We start from the raw sequence: 19,989 nt of genomic DNA on the forward strand, positions 1-19,989 counted from the left end.
AATAACTGACATCCACTCTGCAGGATTCCTTGGCATATTATGCCAAGCAATGCTCATTAAAGGGTAATTCTTTCACCACTCCTGCGTAAGCCGCCCACAGCTGAAGGCTGTGAAATGATTATAGGTATGTGCTCAATTGATCCACCTGCCCAACCTTCCAACCTTCCAAGATTGGGGGCCCTGGGGATGTGGCATGCTTAGTAAAGAACCAGGCCTGCCGGGCCGGGCCGCTGGTGGATTCTTTGAGGGTTCCAAAGGTTGCCGAATATGTTTAATACATCAAATCGTTGTTCAAGACATACCTAACAGCTCCATGTGCACAAGAGAGCTCCTGCAAAAAGTTTTTGGACTCAGTTGCTGCACGCGATCTGACGTGTGATCGCATCTGCAGCCAAATTAGCCCCAGTCAGAAAGATTTCAACAGCGCCTTGGCAATCCGGTATTGGTGTGGTCATCGAATCGAGCTTGATGACACGATACAAAGGCGCTCGGTCCTAGACTCGCTACTAATTCCCACCAGTAGTCCCAGCTTTATAGGGTCGGATGTTAGATCCGCTCTTATCTGGGGTCCTAAGGGTATTGTCCACTTTCAATCCAAACTTATATAGACATGGACCGGGTCTGCTCCACCAACGCCGAAAATCCTTGCTTTTCAGTCAATGCCAATCTTTGCCAAGTCCTCAAATCACACATTGCTCCGTCACATCTGAACGACGATCAGAGCAGCCAAGCATTGGCATTGTGCGCTGACCAGCCTTACCAGCCCTACGGTCAAAATGTCAGTCTCCGCCAAGCCTACCGCGCAGTCGTACCGCACATCATGCGATCGATGTCGACTGCAGAAACTGCGATGTGTGCCATTGTCTGACGGCGACTTGCTGAACGCGTGTCAACGGTGCACACGCGCCCGGGTACCCTGTGTGTTCAGTCGACGAGCCCGCAGTGGGCGACAGCCCAAGAAGCTCGAAAGGACGGAAGAGACTCCCCACATGTCCTCATCAGGATCAAACGCATCGACGCCGCCATTGGAATTTCCCAGCTTTCCTGTGCCGCGGGACGATCTTTTACCGTCGATCGCCCGTGTGGATCCCATGACCGACCCGCACGACCTAGCCGATCCACCGCTAGACCCGATGCTGGCTGAAATATTATTCCACACGCCGGGAGATAACACCGTCATCCCCGTTCATATGCCATTCCCTGTTCGAAAGGTAGAATGGTGGTGTTCTCCTGAGTCGCTGAGCCCAGAGCTTGATCTTACAAAATCAAGCGACGCGTTAGACCAAACATACTTCAATCAAACCGAGACAAACCAGACAACAGAAATACTCAGTATACAAAACACAAACAGCACAATCCCCGATAACCTAAGCGCCTCGGACCAAGCCCCATCCACCCAAGTCCAGGGCCTCTCCTCAATCCTCGTCGCAATGACAAACTACACATGTGACCTCCACCGATACCGCGCAGCAAATATCGACACAAAACACAGCAGCAGCATATACAACTACCCGATTGGCGGAGCAACCTATCTTGCCCAATGGTTACGAGAAATTGTATCTCGACAACAATGGACGGGAAACCAGTTTCCCAGCCTTAACGCCAGTAACGATGACCCTGTGGACACTCCCACCCTCCTGATCATGATGTCATGCTATATGTCGCTAGTAAATATCTACGACACAGTTTTCTCCGACCTACGCCAGCTACTAGCTATACTGCCAGACTCGACATCGTCAAAATCATCCCGGGCTGAGCTACGATGGGATCTACGGCTAGGTGACCTGCCTCTAACAAACGAGGGGTACGTGCGGATTCTTAATGCCGTGCAGATATTGCTGGATGCGTTGGATGCTATTGAGAATGATCTCGGTATGTGACTAACATTCTTGCAATGGACGACTCATAGCTAACGGGTTATAGAACATGTTCAAAACTCCAACGACAGCATTGTAGAGTCGTTGTTTAGAAAAAGTGTCAGCGCTGGTGCGGCAGCGGAAGGGGGGCTAAGTGGGGGATTAAGGGCGAAGGTTGAAGAGCTTCAGGGGGTTTTAAAGCAAAATCTAAATCTGTAGAGGGAAATATACATCTCTATATATAATGGAATGAATTCAATGCGTCTACCAAATCTTATTAGAACCCTGCAGTAGGAAGCGACTTTTCTAGATTATAGTCACTATTTATATTGGCAGTGTTTGAAACGATAGTCGTGCCTTGACTGAATTGCGAGTTCAGAATTTGTTTACGATTTTAACCGCCCTGCTGTGGGCTTGCCCAGGTGGAAATGGGCCAAGTGATTTTCTTTGTGACTAGGCGTCTTTCAATATTATCTTGACGCTCTAGCCAATGAAAAATTTCCAAGCTTGGAAGTTAGCACTATCTTCAGTTTGTGCAATCTATCCTTTTAGGCTGCCCGCTAATGTTAGCTCGATAAAGTGTGGTTCTGCCCCGCAGAGGACCTCCAGGCCATTTCTATTTTCTACACGTATGGAAATATCTTCTGACGTTTCTATCTTATTTGCAATATCAACCCCGAGATTAGGGAGAGTGTAGCCCTTGGTCCAGATCTGGTTTAATCATTGTCAGTTGTGTCCACTTCATCGCCCATACTCTTCCCTACCGTCCAGGTTGGCCTAACCATTGTAGCATCCTGAGTAGCCTCCAAAATGGCAGAAATCCCGACACGAATAAATGGCCTCCGTCCAACCATTGAAGATTTGATGCGCATCGGCGGAACTCCAGGGCTCTCGCTCGCAGTCATATCGAACGGAGAACCGGTCTACGAGGGAAACTTTGGCGCCCGAGATACAGAGGCCGGTCTACCCGTCACCAATGAAACGATCTTTCCTATTTGTTCGTTGACCAAGGCCTTGACTGCTTCCGCGATGGCAATTCTTGTCGACGAGGATAAACTCACCTGGGACACACTGGTGAAGGACGTTCTTCCATCCTTCAATTCCAGAGACGAGACGATTCAGAATCACTTGACTATTACGGATATCCTATCTCATCGATCGGGCATGGCCTGGGCCTCTAATTTGGTTATCGGGACCGAGAACAACATTCTCATTTCAGGAAAGGATGGACTCAAATACATAAATTCACAGCCGCGCCTTCTTCCGTTCCGGGCAAAAATGTCCTATAACAATCTTACATATAACCTTGCTGGTTATGTCATCGAGGAAGTAAGTGGCGTTCCATGGTTCGAGTTTGTCCAGAGCCGCATTCTCGACCCCCTCGGCCTAGATCGAACTTACCTTAGGCCTCCACAATCGGGTGTCTCAGAGGTCACTCAGTGCTATAATGCACTTGATGATGCCTCTACTGTCCCGATTCCTGGCCCTAAGGCAGGCCAAGATTGGTATTCCGGACCAAGTGGTGGCGCGTGGTCCTGCGTTCGTGACCTTTCAAAGTTATACAAAACCTTCGCTGCTAGCGTTCAAGATCAGTTTACCACTGGAAAGGGAGCGACCGAAGGCTCTCCCTTTAAACAGGTTTTGCATCTCACTTCCGCTAAAATTCCTATGGATCAACCCTCAAGGAATGAGCTATCATATGCACTCGGATGGGGTAGAGCTCAGCTTCCTAACCGGCTAGGTCAGATCGGAATCAATCATAGCCTGATGCCTGGCGGGATGCCTATTGTTGGGAAAGGCGTTCCCTCACAGCTTGTCCTATTCCACCAGGGTAGCCTTCCTGGCGCCCTCTCAATTGTGATTCTACTTCCGGACACTGATAGTATTATCATTGTTTTGTCGAACTCGTTAGCCCTAAATGATGTTCCTGACTGGGTTGGCCAACTCGTTCTTGAAGAGCTCCTTGAGGTCCCGAAATCCGAAAGAAATGACTACATTAAAGCAGCTCATTCCTCGGTCGCTGAAAATTTGAAGTGGTATCCTGCGCTGGTAGGGGGGCTAGCCTCGGCTCGGAAGAATGGAACACCACCTAGAGCACTTGAGATGTATACTGGGACTTACCGGGATAACATTGACGTCTTCAAGATTGTTGTGGATTTAGAAGACAACCAGCTCTACTGGAGGCTGCAAGGGCTTGATTCGGAGAAGTTTCCACTTGAACACTATGAAGATGACACCTTCACATGGCTACTTCCACGCAACGAGTTATCTAGACGTGGCCGCTGGGTGGGTTCGGACCAAGGGCCAGCTTTCTGGAAAGCGACGTTCCAATGCAGCGACGGTGGGCGCGTTGATAAGTTATATTGGGCACACGATATCGGCGTCCCGCCAGTGGAATTGACGAAAGAGGAAAGCAACAAGCCATGACCGTATCTCATGTTGTTGCATCAACGTCATGCTCTGTTAGTCACTAGCAGCCGTGCCAGCAAGGATTTTGGAGACGGTGAATTCAATGTTTCTCTAAGTTTGAAAAGTCAACGCCCTTGGTCGATTAAAAACCTACTGGATTGCGCTTTGCGCAGAACTCCTGAGTCTCATTTTGGTACAATTAGATTGCAAATATCAACGGCACTGATCTTTTGTAAAAAGTAAACATTTATTTACACCTAGAAAATCTCGAGCGTAGTAATCACATCCTTTAACCTGGAACTCGAGGGAAATCCAACCAAAGTAGCGTCATTGCTCTCTTGGTTGTCCTTCTCCCATCGTATATTTGCTTCTATGTACTGCTCCAATAATACTAGCCGCTTTGTCCAAATCGCTTTCGAAAAAGCTTGAGTCTCTCTAATTGATGCTTGCAGCTCTAGAATATCCTTGGAAGATCAGATAAAGCAGCAGACTGCTTTTTAGCTGTTATATAGAAATTAAGAGAATTTAATAAATTAGTGATAGAGATATATATATTTCTTGGGTTCAGTGATGTATTTTTCAATACGACAATAATGCAAGCTTTTAATCTGTTCGAAACTGATATATACTTCCAAAGGAGCCTATCAATGGCTATCGGCTAATAAAAGAATATTCAAAATACGTTGGTTGTTGAGATATAAGTGTATAAGTGTAGCGTATATCGCATTTACTATGGTGTTTTGGACTGCGCAGCTCGCATGTGAAATACGTTATTTATCACTATCCGCTAACTATGCCCCTTCGTAACGTATTTCACTACCGAGCTGCGCACACCACCGAGCTGCGCACCCCACCCAAAACGCGTCCCTAAATTTGCACTTAATCAATTCAACCACCCACCATGCCACCAATTCGCTCTCAAAGCTCTCGAAATTCAATAGAGCAAGAAGGCAGGATCTTATTAGCTACTCAGGCTATTCAGAAACAAGAAATAAGCTCTGTTCGTGAAGCAGCACGCCGATTTAACGTACCCGAATCGACACTCCGGACACGCCTACGTGGCGTTCAACACCGCGCGACTTCTCGTGCTAATTCTCATAAACTGACACAAATTGAAGAGGATTCTCTTCAAAAATGGATTCTCTCTATGGATTCTCGGGGATCAGCACCTCGGCCTTCTATGGTTCGAGAAATGGCGAATCTTCTTCTCGAAAAGCGCGGAACTACCCCGGTCCTTTCAGTCGGCGAAAATTGGGTTACAAAATTTGTGAAAAGGAACCCTCTCCTCTCCTCCCGATTCTCGAGACGCTATAATTATGAACGTGCGAAGTGCGAAGACCTAAAGATTATTTAGGAGTGGTTTGATCTTGTTCAAAATACCATCCTTCAATTTGGAATCGACCCCGATGACGTTTATAACTTTGATGAGACTGGTTTCGCAATGGGGTTAATCGCTACTGCGAAGGTGATAAGAAGGAGCGAATTCTACGGTCGGCGCTCGCTTTTACAACCTGGAAATCGCGAATGGGTGACTACTATTGAGTGTGCAAATGCATCGGGTTGGGCCCTCCCTCCGTGTATTATTTTTAAAGGCAAAGTCTACTTGGAATCATGGTTCGAAGGCCTACCAAACGACTGGCGAATTGAAGTTAGTCCTAATGGTTGGACTTCAGATGAAATTGGACTTCGCTGGCTTGAAAAGCTCTTTATTCCTAGCACTTCTCTTCGTACGAAGGGGAGGTATAGGCTGCTAGTTCTTGACGGACACGGAAGCCATTTGACCCCGAAATTCGATGAAATCTGCGAGCAAAATAGGATAATACCTATCTGTATGCCTCCGCACTCCTCTCACCTTTTACAGCCTCTTGATATCGGCTGCTTTGCTGTGTTAAAGCGATCATATGGTCGGTTAGTGGAGATGAAAATGAGACGCCAAGTTAATCATATTGATAAACTTGATTTCCTCGATTTATACCCACTCGTACGAATCGAAGCTTTTAAATCGGAGACTATTAAGAATAGCTTCGGAGCAGCTGGTTTAGTCCCTTTTTCACCAGAAAGAGTGATCTCGAAGCTGAATATTCAACTTCGAACCCCAACACCCCCTCCTAGTAGGGGGAGCGATTTAAGCCGGAATTTCACACCAAAAACACCTGCTACAGAGAAAGAACTACGTCGACAGGCTTCGTCAATCAAAGCTTTACTTCGTACGAGGTCTCGAAGCCCGCCTAGCCCGTCAGATCGTGCATTAAACCAGCTTGTGAAAGGCTTCCGTCTCACAATGCAAAGCGCTATTTTATTAGCGAAGGAAAACCAGGAATTACGCGCTGAAAATGAGAAGCAGAAGCAAAAGCGGACTAGATCCCGAAGGCATATTGCTTCTGAAGAGGGCCTTTCAATTGAAGAAGCCTCTGCATTAATTTTGCAGCAACAGGGAGCAAGTGAAGCACCTCCCCCCGGCCCTGGCACCTCTAGAGAATCGGCTATTCAGCCACGTACTCGGCCTCCCCGGGGGTGTGGAATATGCAGATTACCAGGGCATCGAAGGGAAACATGTCCAAATAGACCAATTAATTAGTTGAATTAATTTAATGTGTTTTGGTTGAGATAAATGCCTTTGAAATTGATCGGGTGATTTAGGTGCGCAGCTCGGTGGTGTGCGCAGCTCGGTAGTGAAATACGTTAGTGAGTCATATGTAGGAAATGACTCAATTTTTGTGTCAGCGCAGTGACGCCGGTATACCGGAGGAACTATTAATCCTACGAATGCTGTAATATTCCTTATCTAACTAGGCTAGCATATAACTAGTTAGAGAGTTGAACACTATTGATTGGACGGACCCCTACGTTTTACAATATGGTTAACACCAGCAATATGCAGGTGCCTAACCCCGTGTGGTATTTTTGGCCCCTCTAATGACTCACCTCGCTATAGTTAACCATCTTGGGCTTAGAACCGTCTAGATTGGTACGCATTGACATGGGGCCATAGCTAGTCTTCAAAGATTATGGAATATAAGAAGCCGCTAGTGTGCGAACTTGCTGCATCAAAGTGCATTATACTTGCCTCCTTCTTTTCACTTGATTTCATATTCCGGGAGACGTGAAGTATGCCAGATATTGAAGCAAGGTTGACATATCTCCAATGGCAACCCAGCTATGCTTATACTCGCCCCTATCAAATTAGGCAATTTGCTAGGCGAAGAATGCCGGGAAAACGACCTGAAAAGACGACCAATTTAGTATTTTGTGCGGCAGAACAAACGGAGACTATAAGGGACATCAGGGCTTTGGCCGGGGGGTCCCGTTTAATCTTGACACTAACGGTTTCGTTTACAAAAGATGCCACAGTCCGGCTCTTACAAAGCCATATGATTATTCGGACCAAGAAAAGATTAAGAGTATCTTTTTGCCGGAATGCGAGGCTATTTTGAAAAATGAGATTGAAGGAGCTGATGATATTTTGATTTTCGATTGGAAAGTAGGTAACGCGAATCTACTTTTGCCCTCAGCCACTGACCTAGGTTTCAATGTTGATAGATCAGGAAGCGAAAAAGCGCAAAGGAGCGAAGACGGAGAAATCCAAATTTGCAGAGTTTTGCCCGGCAGGTTCACATTGGTAGGTTACAGATTTATTTCGTCAAGATGACCGAGTCGATCGAATGAAAGTAGATAATTGCTGACAGTGTTCAAGACACGCTTCTCACTCGGGACGAGATTGGAACTCCCATGATAGAGCGTATTCGAAATCATCTTTCCGAGGAATCTCAACACCTTCTTTCTGGACGAGTCCAAATAATCAAGTGAGTCCCAGGATCCAAAACGGTCTAGACCCCCCCCGGCTCCCTTCCTCCAAATGCCTTGGGCAGTAGACAGCCGAGTGAACAATTGGCCCTAATTGATACGAATAGTCTTTGGCGACCAATAAGTGGACCGATTGAAGATCACCCTATTGCTGTGTGTGATGGTCAAGCCTTGGACCTATGTAACCTGATCGAAACAGATATGGTACTTGGTGATTATACTGGCACTCTTCTCTATCCACAGTACAAGCCGAATGATATCTATCAATGGTATTATATGAGTGGACAGGACGTAGAAGACGTGCTTCTGTTTAAGAGCTTTGATACGAAGGAGGGCAGTGTCAAATGTAAGTGGTCGGCCATCCGTGTTATCAGCTTAATACCCCTAGTTTATGCCCTTCCAAGATTACGGACTGGAGAAGTCATACAGAGTACACTGGTCTAACAAGATTTGCTGCAGATGCTCCTCACACGTCATTTACCTCCTTGAATTCTTCAGGAAATTTGTCTCCAAGGATCAGCGTCGAGGTCAGAGCTTTGGTATTCTCACGCCACGAGTGAGAGAATCTATGATGGAGCCGTGCGGACCACCAAGGTACCATATGGGTGTCCTTGGACAACTGTATAGCTCCGGTATATAGCATGTAGATACGTCCAGTCTAATACAAACCATGCGATCCCTTCTGAATCACAATACACTCGTCGAAAATAAGTAACTTGTGACTATAATGAGATTTTATGCGTGGTAGCACTGCCTGCTGAATTTCATTGTTACTATGCTCCCCGAAATCCATAACATAAGCTAGATATTTCGCAGTTGGGTTATGTTTGGTACGCATCTTACTTGTGATAAAGTAAAGTTAGTGTGATAAAAACCGAGGGGGAAAGAAGGCTACTTGTAACTTTTTTGGTCATGATAGGAAATGTAATTTTTGCTACACAGGTTAAATATTCGGGTGAAGAATATTCAGGTGGGTGAATATCCGCCCTAAGTGCCCTCCCTAATTAGAGTGGCGAGCCGCCCATGCCCGAACTGTGGGCGCTAGGTGACCACTACCTTACACATGCTGTTGTATGTTTTTTTTTCTCTTTTTTTATTATGGAAACTGCCTTTACCGCTCTCATTAACCCCCTCTGCCTATTCACCGTCTAAGTATCAATTTGGAACTCGGTATTTGCAAATAGCATCTCTCTGTTCCCGATGTGGCCGTCCACCGAATTTGAGTATACGAACAGGCTAGATCAGCAGCACACAATACAAATCCCATTTTTTTGCTTTAGAGCTAATACGAGGCAATAGACTGGTCGCGAAAAGGCGGCAAACGGTTTCAGGAATTTGGGACCTTTTATCTCCACACATTTGTGAAGTTCACCCGGCTATCTCCAAACGTGCTATTCGTTACAGGATATGTCAAATCTAGTTCTTCAATCCACGGATCCCCCTAGTAGAGGTTCCCGCTCCTCATCCACCGCTATTTCTCTCCTTTTGTCCCTCTGCCAAGCCGTGAAAAACAAAACACCCTGCCCCATCGCAAATATACCATTATCAACAGCGGGGAACCCAACTAAGCTATACCAATACATAAAATTGTCGAGATTTAACATGCCCCATCGCAATGGAGCAGTTTCAATCGGAACACGCCATATCCATGTAAAAGTCACAACAGCAAAGACAACAGCTTGCACCGCCAATCCGCAGATACTTAGAGCATTGCCTGGTTGACTCGGTAGTTCTGGGCTCCTTGCTTTTTTGATTTCCTGAAGCTGCGAGAAAACAGCATATACCGCCAACACTGTTACGAAAGGGTTCAGCAGACACATAGAGAAGAAGAATATCCCCGAAGCTACAGGATCACCGTAAGTGTGATCTGGCGAAGGGAAACCGTAGAGGATATCCAAGATTGGAGGGATGATTGATATGGGGATGTAGAGTGCGTATGCGACAATATAGAACGGCTTGGAGGATGTGTGTCGTAAGCAGGCACAGAAACTGGGTGATATGTTAGCCAGGACTTGCTTAATTGTAACTATAGCCGGGGGTCGGTATTACTGACAGTGTTAAAAAGGATAACCAAACCACAGCAGTTTGGTACATATTCAGTCTATCTCCGAACGTCGGGGGACGATAGACGAGTGGGATGTCTTCTTCGGGGTCCTTGGCTATGAGAAGGTAGACAAAGAATTTGAATTGCTCTGTTGCGCAGAGGAGGTTCCAAAATATGTAGTCCATGGAAACCCCTTTGTTGGTCTTTTGTGCCCATATGCGATGCAGTTGAGGAAGAAACGATAGAGCGCTTAGGATGGTGAGAGCCCTGCGAATTTCCAAGCTTGTTAGTCGTCTTGTGTTTTTTGTTCTTGCTCGTATTGGGACATACACTCGGAGACGGTCAGGTATGTGAATAAACAGCATTTTGAGTAGAAGTAGCCCATATGATAGCTACAGGCTGGATAAGTTAGGTACTCAAACAGGGTTGGAACATTCCAAGGTTGAGCGGTTCCTTCGGCAATCATCACCTTGCCTCTTCTGGTCTGGCGCCTTCTCTTTGGCCTAGTATGTTTGACCTGTTTGCATGTAATATAATTTAGATAAGCAATATCCCATTTCAAATGTTGGTGGGTTTGAATACTGTCAAGAGGGGGATTCAGGGCTCAAGGGCATTTCAGAATAGGGCTCGGAAACAATCTGTATGACACTTCTGTTTCGACAGAGTAATTTGACCATACAGTATTTAAAGTTATGTATTTACCGACCTGTATTATTCCCGGCACTGTCAAAGTATATGACAAGCCACAGCTTCGGAAATTTTGAACGGGTAAGACAAAAACATGCGTCTCTCTGTTACACTTTCTTGTTTCCTTGATCGTTTGAGTCTTAAATCGCCTTGGTGCGAAGTTGCATGCCTTATATTTCGAGTGTCGGTGCCTGAACTATTAATTTTAGACCGCTTCTGGCACCGCTCTATACCGTGTACTGTAAACCTTCTCCTACTATGTAGTAATTAAAGCTATTCCCACTTCATCTCTATATTCACCGGATTCTTGACCAATTGTAACATCAAGTCCTGCTGCAATGGCAAGCCATAGACAATAGTTACACCTCCATACTCTTCTTGATTCAGAAAAACTACTTCCAACCCGTAGTACGCATCTTGCTCATGACAAAGCGAGGTTAAAGTGATAAAAGGAGACTGGAGAGAGGAAAGCGGAGGGGAAAACATGACACCTACAGCATTTTGTTCAGAATGGAAAAATGCACCTTTTACTGTACGGACTGTATATTCGGGTGATGAAAATTCGCCTTGAATGCCCTGAATAGAACCATGCCCGAACCGTGGGGGCTAGGTGACCACCACCTTAGACATATGTTTTTTATTTTTTTGACTGAATCATTGGGTTTAACCCATCCTTATAGCCTATGCTTTCTCTATCTTGTTCCGATTTATCCCGCCAAAAAAGGGGGAAAAAGCCGACTCAGATACGAGCGTGGATTCCTCTACCCCGTCTACTGCGTGTATAAGCCAGACGCAGATATGTTATTAGTATAGGTGACTATATACCAGTCCCTACTATTATATGTCTTTGCTCGCCTGTTGTTTTGAAATAGTTTTATTGTGCTTCTAGCCCTTCTCACTCCAAGTTCATCATATTGTGTCGATGCAAAGCGATAGATGTCTCACTTATTCATTCCTGGACTACTAGTGAAAAGAAAAGGCCGATATCGCGAGCAAGCTGCTCATATTAATGGTTGCTGACGGAAAGTTAATATTGTAGTATACTATTTAGAACATTTCTAATATTGCGACATGATGGCGTTTTGCAATAGCGTGCTACCAGACAAATATCACCCCAAGCCATTTCCCCGCAGATATAAGAACTGTCAGTAACCCTTTTTTCTTCATTCACCAGCAGAAACAAAATGGGTAGTATCACAGCAAATCCTTTTCAAGATGTCCCAGCGGGCCGAACAGGTAAATGATACAATTGACACATTCATGACCCAAATTAACAACCCATGTCTAGAGAGCCTCGAGGTTCTCATCACACAGTTCCGAGCGGATACCGACCCCAACAGAACTGATCTCCTAGTGGGCGTATATAAAACTGAGGAAGGGAAAGCGTATGTGTTACCAAGTGTGAAAGAGGTATATAACGTCTCAAATTTTACCATTCTACACCTCCGATGGATTACTAAATTTTGATATTCACGTCACAGGCAAAGAACAGAATCTTCAATGATCCTGATTGGCATCATGAGTATCGCCCTTCGTCTATAGGTTCCCAGCTTTATAGAGGGTTGAGTGCCAAGTTGCTTTTTGGGCCTGATCATCGTCTTTTGCGGGAAAACAGGTAAAGAAAGCCGATATGCTCTTGAAAAAGTCGTCCCAGAGCTGACTTTTATTCTTAGGATAGTTACAGCGCAGACCCTTGGCGCAAGTGGCGGATGTCATGTCGGCGCAGTTATGTTGAAAAATCATTATGGACCGTGGAAGGAGAACGGGAACCCAGAGATTTTCCTTCCCACCGAGTCTTGGTGTAAGCCATCGTTTGATCACCCTAAGAAAACAATTCTGACTCGATCGCAGTGAATCACCCTTTCTTATTCGAGTCTGCGGGAATTAAGCCCAGTTTTCTGCCATATTATAGCAGCAAGACAAACGCATTCGACTTTGTGGGCTTTTCAAAGGCCATCAAGTCGCTACCAGCTCAGTCCGTTATTCTTCTCCAGTCTGGAGCCCAGAATCCAACTGGATGTGATCCATCACCGGACCAGTGGCGAGAACTAGCCTCGATCTTCTCCCAGCGCAGTCATTTGGCATTCTTCGATGCTGCATATCCCGGCTTTGCCTCGGGAGAAATTGACGCGGACCTTGCGGGGGTTCGTTTGTTTGCGGAACAAGAAATCCCGCTTGTTTTTGTCTCAACATACGGGAAATCCTTTGGGCTTTACAGCGAACGTGTTGGAATTGTTTCTATTCTTGCGCCGAGCGAGGAAGTGGGAAAGAGAATAGAAAGACATTTGAGCCTACTCGCACGAGCAGAGTGTGGAGCGCCGCCCGATTTCGGGTCCAGGATTATTGAAACGATTCTATCAGATGATATCTTGGAGCGCCAATGGCGGCAGGAATTGCGTCATATGGCGAACCAACTCATGAGCCGTCGAATTGCGCTTAGGGAAGCATTGGAGAAATTGGAAACACCGGGTGACTGGCGACATATCACTGACCAGAGCGGAATGTTTTCGTGAGTGTTACCAAGAACGGACCCCAGGAGATTCGCCATATTGACCTTATTTAGATATGTTGGACTGTCCGTGGAACAAGTCACTCTCCTCCGAAAGAAACATCATGTTTATCTTCAGGACACTGGGAGAATATCTATTGCGTACGTTTGATGCACATGTTTTGGGAATACGCGTTGAGCTGACATATTTTATTCTTTAGTGGGCTCAACAATTCCAATATCGACTACACTGCTCGCAGTATCAGCGCTGTTGTCAAAGCTACAGCACCCAAATGACCGCGAAGATGGTGTATAGATGGGGAAATGTGACTTGAGGGCATGGTTCACTTCTAAACCATATCTTCAAAGTCCCGGGCACTGCAATGCCAGATCCTCGTTTTGGCTCGCTGCAGTTTTGAACTCAGAGGGCGAAATTATAGTTCGTTAAATAAGGAATCGTCATTATTATTTACAAGAGCGTAGCTTCCAAATTACAACCCAATGAAATCGGAAACCAGATCACGATTTCCCATAATCAAGTCTCCTACTCAGAAAGAAATTTCTAGATATGACCTCCATGTCCATGACTTCCGTGTCCATCTTGATCAGAGCCTTGGTCTCGCGGACTTGCATTCGCAGCTGCAACAGACCAAGCATGTAACTTGCCCCAGTTCCTACATGTATGAACTTGTTCGAAATTGGGCTATAGTGGTACTTTGTTTAGCAGTGTCCTTTTGTCTCCGTTAGAAAGTACTAAACTTACGAGAGACATGTTGATTGCCGGCTCATAGTATAAGACAACAGGCGTCATATCTGCACTACACTGAATGCTCTGTCGAAGATAATCCAAACAGTGGTCTTTTTGAATGCCAAATGTCAGCTCGGTGTAAAGTCGATCGCCTCCAATGGATGCACAGAATATGTCAATAGATGAAGACGAACCTATGTGAATCTTTGTCCCGTGTGGAGACTTGTCTAAGGCACCATAGTATTCTGGTGCATAAGCCTTGCGTATTTGGTTCTAATACGGCATCAGTGTGATTTCCATCACAAATGTGGGAAATGTGAGATATAAGTTGTGCAGAATCAACATACTATGCAATGCAGCTGGTGAACAGCATCCAACCCGGTTTCATAGGCCTGATACTCAGGGCGGAAAAACGTCCTATCTTTGACATCGGGTACTTGTGATTCGGGTAGATTCACAATTTGGCCTGTCATCATGTTAATGAATATATTTTTTACCACATTCAGTCTGGGAAGATAAGGACTAACCATATAATAGTTCATCCCATGCCTTGTCAATCTCTGGTGATGGAGGACCAACATACTTCGGCCCGGGTATGTCCTTTATATACACACTTCCATCGGGGTTAAAGTGAATACCACCAGTGAACATGACTTTCTCTAGTTCTATTTGACTTTTTGCGGCAACTAGATTATTTATTAGCAAACCACGACTAATAATCACATATTCTGCACTGACGTGAAAGTCAAACCAGCTGGGCATGAAACAGCCATAACTTACCAAGGTCCGTGTCAAAGCCATTTTCAAATTTGCCGTAGCACTTTGAATCTTGCATGAAAATTTGCAAAAGGAGGAGAATGATCATGACCGCTAATGCAATTAGCACCACGAGAAGGTTGATGACAACTCTGGTAAACAGAGAGCCATTTTGATTTTGTCGAGAGTTCAAATCACTACCAGAATCATTTCGCTCGTTATGATGGGGTAGAAGATGGTCTCTGTCCTTTTCTGCGTCTTCTAATGTTACGAAATCTTTCGATTTTTGTGTTCTCATTTCGAGCCACTTCGGGTAGGGCATGCTGGTCAGATACGGGCAGGTCGTAGCAACGATGAGAGATGTTATGGATACAGACGCAGGAGCTCTGAAGAAATACAAAATAGTCAGTAAAAGGCGTCAGACCGAATTATGAGGCTAGTGGTCCAATGATTGTTGTGTTGAGTCAACATCCCATAATCATGCCGAGGTGGGCAGAATGAGGGGCAAAGTTGAGAAGTACCAAACACACGTCCACGATTGGATGTAGTCGAATATTTCAAGCTTTCAATTGGCTAATCATGCTAAGAGGATTGTTGAGTCAACAACAGGTCACAATATCGTCAACAAACATTTCATGTGAGCATGGCATTGGACTAAATCCTTCTTTTCCTGCCATCTAAATAGACCACAATCACCGCCCCCAACGAGATATTTCCAACTCGGCTCATATTCAATCCAACTTCGACAATTCCTCTTTTGAAAATCACAAATTTTCTTTCAGCATCATGAAGTTTACCGCAGCTCTCCTTGCAGCCGTGATGGCCGCTTCCGTTGCTGGCTCGCCTATTGTCAAGCAGGCTAGTGAATCCACCGGTGCTGTCCCCAATGGAGATGATTATGAACAAGCGCATATCTACTACCGCAGAGACGACTACAAGCACCAGAACTCAATGTACGGCAAGCGTGATGAGGCGACGCCAGAGGGAAATGACTACGAGCACCAAGCCTCCATCTACAGCAAGCGTGGCGAGGCAAAGCCGGAGGGGGATGACTACGAGCACCAAGCTTCCATCTACAGCAAGCGTGGCGAGGCAAAGCCGGAGGCAGACGATTATGAACAAAAGCACATCTACTTCCGCAGCGACGACTACAAGCACCAGAACTCAATGTACGGCAAGCGTGATGAGGCGACGCCAGAGGGAAATGACTACGAGCACCAAGCCTCCATTTACAGCAAGCGTGGCGAGGCAAAGCCGGAGGGAGATGACTACGAGCACCAAGCTTCCATCTACAGCAAGCGTGACGAGGCAACTCCAGAGGGAAATGATTATGAGCACCAATCTTCCATTTACAGCAAGCGTGGTGAGGCAAAGCCGGAGGGAAATGACTACGAGCACCAGTCTTCGATCTACAGCAAGCGTGGTGAGGCAAAGCCGGAGGGAAATGACTACGAGCACCAGTCTTCGATCTACAGCAAGTGATGGTGATAACGCACTCTGAGTTTCGATGAAATTCCGAGCCCAGCAGTGGGACGACTGAATTTTGGTTCTCTCGCAACTATCTTCACGCTGGCTAGAAAGGTTTCTCTATTCATGCAATTGAAGCATTCCTGATATTGTGCTCCCGGATGCATTTGATTACAACAGGTCATTTGTGGGATCCGGGATAAACTTTTGAACAGAGAATGTATGTTAGTCTAAATCTAGGCTAGAATATGATCTTTTGGAAGTGTTGAAAGGCTTGATTATCTGAACAGTATGACAATTCACTGATAAAGGGACCATGCACATACCTCCCTCCACTATGTATCACTCTGGATCTGGACGAGGGACGTGAGAAGGGAGATATTTTCAACTATCAAAGAAAACGTGTGCCGTCCTCGGGTGGTGATATATGTCCCCGTATTTTATTCGCTTAAATAATGTCGCAAACAAATATCCATGACCTCTAGGGCTCGGTGGGTTCGACAAACCGATGCGCAGCCATTCCGCTCATTCACCGAGGCAATTAAGCTGAGTATCATAATTGGATTAGTGAGTCTGTTCGTGATTATAGTGGTCGGGTCAATGTGGCTCTTTTGGGAGCGGAGGGTTTCGCGGAAAGTTGGCGATACCCCACGAGAGACCCGGTCTGCGGCCTCAGACCCCTGCGGGACTCCTGGTGATCCGTCCGAGTTGATTCGACAATGCACAAGGTCACATGAGTAAAGGGACGAGGGAATACTAGATCTTTACTTGGTTGAACAGATTTGTAGATCGAAGATATTCAATCTCTTATTGAGAAATACACATAGGTTGCAAATTTTGACACTAAGTACCTTTCATATGGTATGACCAGAACTTTATACTACTTTTGTGTTAGATTTATACGACGTATAACAAAGTAAGCAGCGTGATTAATTATCTTAGTAGTCTTCGATTAAAATGATTTACCATTTGCCCGTTTGGTCAATGGGTCTTAGACCCACCTTCCTAAATAGTATAATGATGAAATTCAGAGACCCTGAATCCTGCGATTCCTGCTGAATATCATAGGTATCTACGTGTTGCGAAATTGGATGCAATCGAACCCTCAAGCGTAGTCTATACTCCGTATGCCTACCTTATCCTATAAAGGCAGGTCGGCTTGACCCCGCACTGGGTACAGACCTGAAAAGCCACGGGTTTACCAAAATCACTGCTATATCAACCGAATAGTTCAGGTTATCATGCCAGGTTACTGATTCACATACTCTCCATCCCCACTTCCCGGGCCATACTCTGTCTAAGCAACACCAACCACCGGGGCCGATATATAACCTCTCTAACATATCCACTCTCAGTGCTTAATTCAACTCTGTTTTATACTCCTTAGAATTTTTATGGCCTCGAATCGCAGTTTTAGAAGGCATGGGTTATTATTATTTAATTATGATGACCTATAGTGGCGAGCAATATCGGGTTAGTGTGTTCTCTAGATCGGGTTGGATATGGGAGTAAGCGTGAAGATTGACTAGTTTAAATCGATTCAGCTCCGTACGGAGTCCATATATCCTCCGTACTCCACTCCACAAGTCTATGCTTTTTGTTGAACAAACGAATAGGAGATAAGGTCATCATGCACCCACGCATGTGGTGGATCGATATTTGAAGAAAAACGGCTGAGGAAAAGCGGTAGGCTCATAATCCTTTCCCTTGGCACATTCGTCGCCCGCATAATACCCCAAAAGGAGCAAGGAGATAGACACTATGACAGTAGTAAATGTTTCTATCCCAATCAAGGTCCGGTTCATACGCTTATGACCAGAGTCTAGTCTGGTATAACATTCTTGAAGGATTCGGTTGTCTTAAACCTAGTAGTGATATCGGTTTGCACTATATCCCCAACCCCTCACTTCACTTCATTATGGCAATTTTAGGCAATGGTGCAGCTAATAACAGAAATGGCGATACATCTCCACTTTGCTTATCTACTCTTGGCTTTTGGCAACTAGCTGCGAGCCAGTTGTAGCTCAGGTATTAATACACGCACAATGTGTCTACTAGCACACCAATTACCCAGGTTTCCTATTCATTCACTTCAAAATGGGATCTTCTGAGGTAAGCCGGAGACCTATCCAAAATCACTTTGACATAGATCCTTACTGATGGTTGGCGGGAACTAGGAGAGACGTGCACAGCTACGCGAATCACAGCGAAAACATCGTCAGCGCCAGCAGTCCGAGCTCGAGGCACTGCAATCACGAATAAAATCATTGGAGCATTTGTTAAATGTTGTTGATGAGAGGAAAGAAAAGCTTCAAACCATGGTCTTGGAATGCCTCACTTTGTTGATCGCGCGAGAACGACAACTTAAGGTCAACAGCTCATGTTGCTGTCAAACAAATGTTGCCCTGGGTGGTACTACAAATATATCGGTGGCTAGAACAGATACAGTTCCAGACGAGCTGTTGTTGAGCCAACTTCTGGGTTCATCAAAAGGAATTCTTGATCAAACTGGAAGGATGAGAACTACAAACGTTTCGGTAGCGGCAACGCTTCCTGGTGAAGACCTGTTGAATGACATGGTAGAATCACCAGGATCTCATGACAACATTGAAAACCTAAGTACTATGTACACCCCAGTGGCTGCAACAGCAATCATTCCAGGCCCCTCGCTATTGAATCAACTGCTAGAAGGGCTGGGAGTGACACTAGATGACTATGAAAGGATGCGCACAACCAGCACAAGGGGCTCCTCAGTATCAAGAAGTTTCTCTTCTTCCGGGTCCCCCATGGAGACTACCGCTCAGTCTTCGATGGAGGGGTTTGAAGATCATGGACTCCCTTCTTCGGGTCCCGATATGGTCCACAGTATGCTCGAAACAATGGCAGAGGAACTTGGACTAGATTCCTTCCAGATGAGAGATGATTATAGGAATTCTTACTAGTTGCTGCTGCCAGATCTCGGGAAACTGGATCTATGAGTAAATTGGGCTTACTCGCAAAAATTTTTGTTTCTCCTATCAGATAATTCCGCCTTTTCTCCCATGGAAATATATAAATTGATGATTTGGAAATAAGCTTGATCATCTCATAGGAGTAGTTTTGGTGTAGTTCGAGGATGACCTTGATCATTCATGTTGTAGCACTGTGATAATATCAATTTATACCGTATAACAGCATACAGTCATATTAGAAATTCCAAAGTCATTTGATCTCTGATGTTGTGGTCAAGAACCTGAGGATTGGCCAGAAGTATATTTTGTATGGGAAGCCTATACAAAAGTACTTTCTCTGTTAGTTGCGGAAGAATGGATAGAGAGAAAACCCGAATTTAAACCATATGCCCGTTTAATGACTTGGCAAGCATGAGCTCACAGTAATTTTTGTATATTCCACACATATAAAATATACTCCATTTGCCCACCTTGACACATGGTGGTTCGGGGAAGTAAAGGCTGACGGAATGGATTCCTTGGCAGCATGTGGCGTTGGATACGAGATTCGAAATGCTTGTTTCATTTCAATCAGGGGCCTGGGAATATTTTCTTAGCTACATTACATTAGAGGTGTAGGGAAGGGGTCTCCCAATGTTTGATCAATATTTGAAGAAACTCAACCCCCTAATTCAGACCTCATATAGGTTCGCACCCTCTTGTTCTCTTATTACTTTTAAAGACTATATAATTCCTTCTAGTGGTATAACCTGTACATACGACCATAGGGTGTGGAAAAC

At 45.3% G+C, this 19,989-nt stretch overlaps 6 protein-coding genes across 6 annotated transcripts; 5 read left to right on the top strand and 1 right to left on the bottom strand.

The window, feature by feature from the left end:
• Window positions 1-776: 776 nt before the first annotated feature.
• N7517_009195 (Zn(II)2Cys6 transcription factor domain-containing protein) lies at window positions 777-1,880 on the top strand (the record flags this gene model as incomplete). The annotated part of the gene is made up of 1 exon (XM_056726918.1): window positions 777-1,880. One exon carries the CDS (start codon window positions 777-779, stop codon window positions 1,878-1,880), a length of 1,104 nt encoding a protein of 367 aa, XP_056575490.1.
• A 786-nt stretch (window positions 1,881-2,666) lies between these two features.
• N7517_009196 (uncharacterized protein) lies at window positions 2,667-4,283 on the top strand (the record flags this gene model as incomplete). The annotated part of the gene is made up of 1 exon (XM_056726919.1): window positions 2,667-4,283. The coding sequence occupies one exon, from the start codon at window positions 2,667-2,669 to the stop codon at window positions 4,281-4,283; it is 1,617 nt and encodes a 538-aa protein (XP_056575491.1).
• Window positions 4,284-11,984: 7,701 nt separating this feature from the next.
• Window positions 11,985-13,585, top strand: N7517_009197 (Pyridoxal phosphate-dependent transferase major region subdomain 2; the record flags this gene model as incomplete). The annotated part of the gene is made up of 6 exons (XM_056726920.1): window positions 11,985-12,036; window positions 12,089-12,185; window positions 12,474-12,601; window positions 12,652-13,309; window positions 13,364-13,450; window positions 13,510-13,585. 6 exons carry the CDS (start codon window positions 11,985-11,987, stop codon window positions 13,583-13,585), a joined length of 1,098 nt encoding a protein of 365 aa, XP_056575492.1.
• A 222-nt stretch (window positions 13,586-13,807) lies between these two features.
• N7517_009198 (oxidase ustYa family protein) lies at window positions 13,808-15,114 on the bottom strand (the record flags this gene model as incomplete). Its single annotated transcript, XM_056726921.1, has 5 exons — window positions 13,808-13,927; window positions 14,052-14,309; window positions 14,384-14,502; window positions 14,564-14,722; window positions 14,817-15,114. The coding sequence occupies 5 exons, from the start codon at window positions 15,112-15,114 to the stop codon at window positions 13,808-13,810; spliced, it is 954 nt and encodes a 317-aa protein (XP_056575493.1).
• A 464-nt stretch (window positions 15,115-15,578) lies between these two features.
• N7517_009199 (uncharacterized protein) lies at window positions 15,579-16,274 on the top strand (the record flags this gene model as incomplete). The annotated part of the gene is made up of 1 exon (XM_056726922.1): window positions 15,579-16,274. One exon carries the CDS (start codon window positions 15,579-15,581, stop codon window positions 16,272-16,274), a length of 696 nt encoding a protein of 231 aa, XP_056575494.1.
• A 2,082-nt stretch (window positions 16,275-18,356) lies between these two features.
• N7517_009200 (uncharacterized protein) lies at window positions 18,357-19,201 on the top strand (the record flags this gene model as incomplete). The annotated part of the gene is made up of 2 exons (XM_056726923.1): window positions 18,357-18,371; window positions 18,467-19,201. 2 exons carry the CDS (start codon window positions 18,357-18,359, stop codon window positions 19,199-19,201), a joined length of 750 nt encoding a protein of 249 aa, XP_056575495.1.
• Between the last annotated feature and the right edge of the window lie 788 nt (window positions 19,202-19,989).

Source organism: Penicillium concentricum, assembly GCF_028827145.1.
Source record: "Penicillium concentricum strain IBT 3081 chromosome Unknown utg000004l_segment0_segment0, whole genome shotgun sequence".
NCBI lineage: Eukaryota > Fungi > Ascomycota > Eurotiomycetes > Eurotiales > Aspergillaceae > Penicillium > Penicillium concentricum.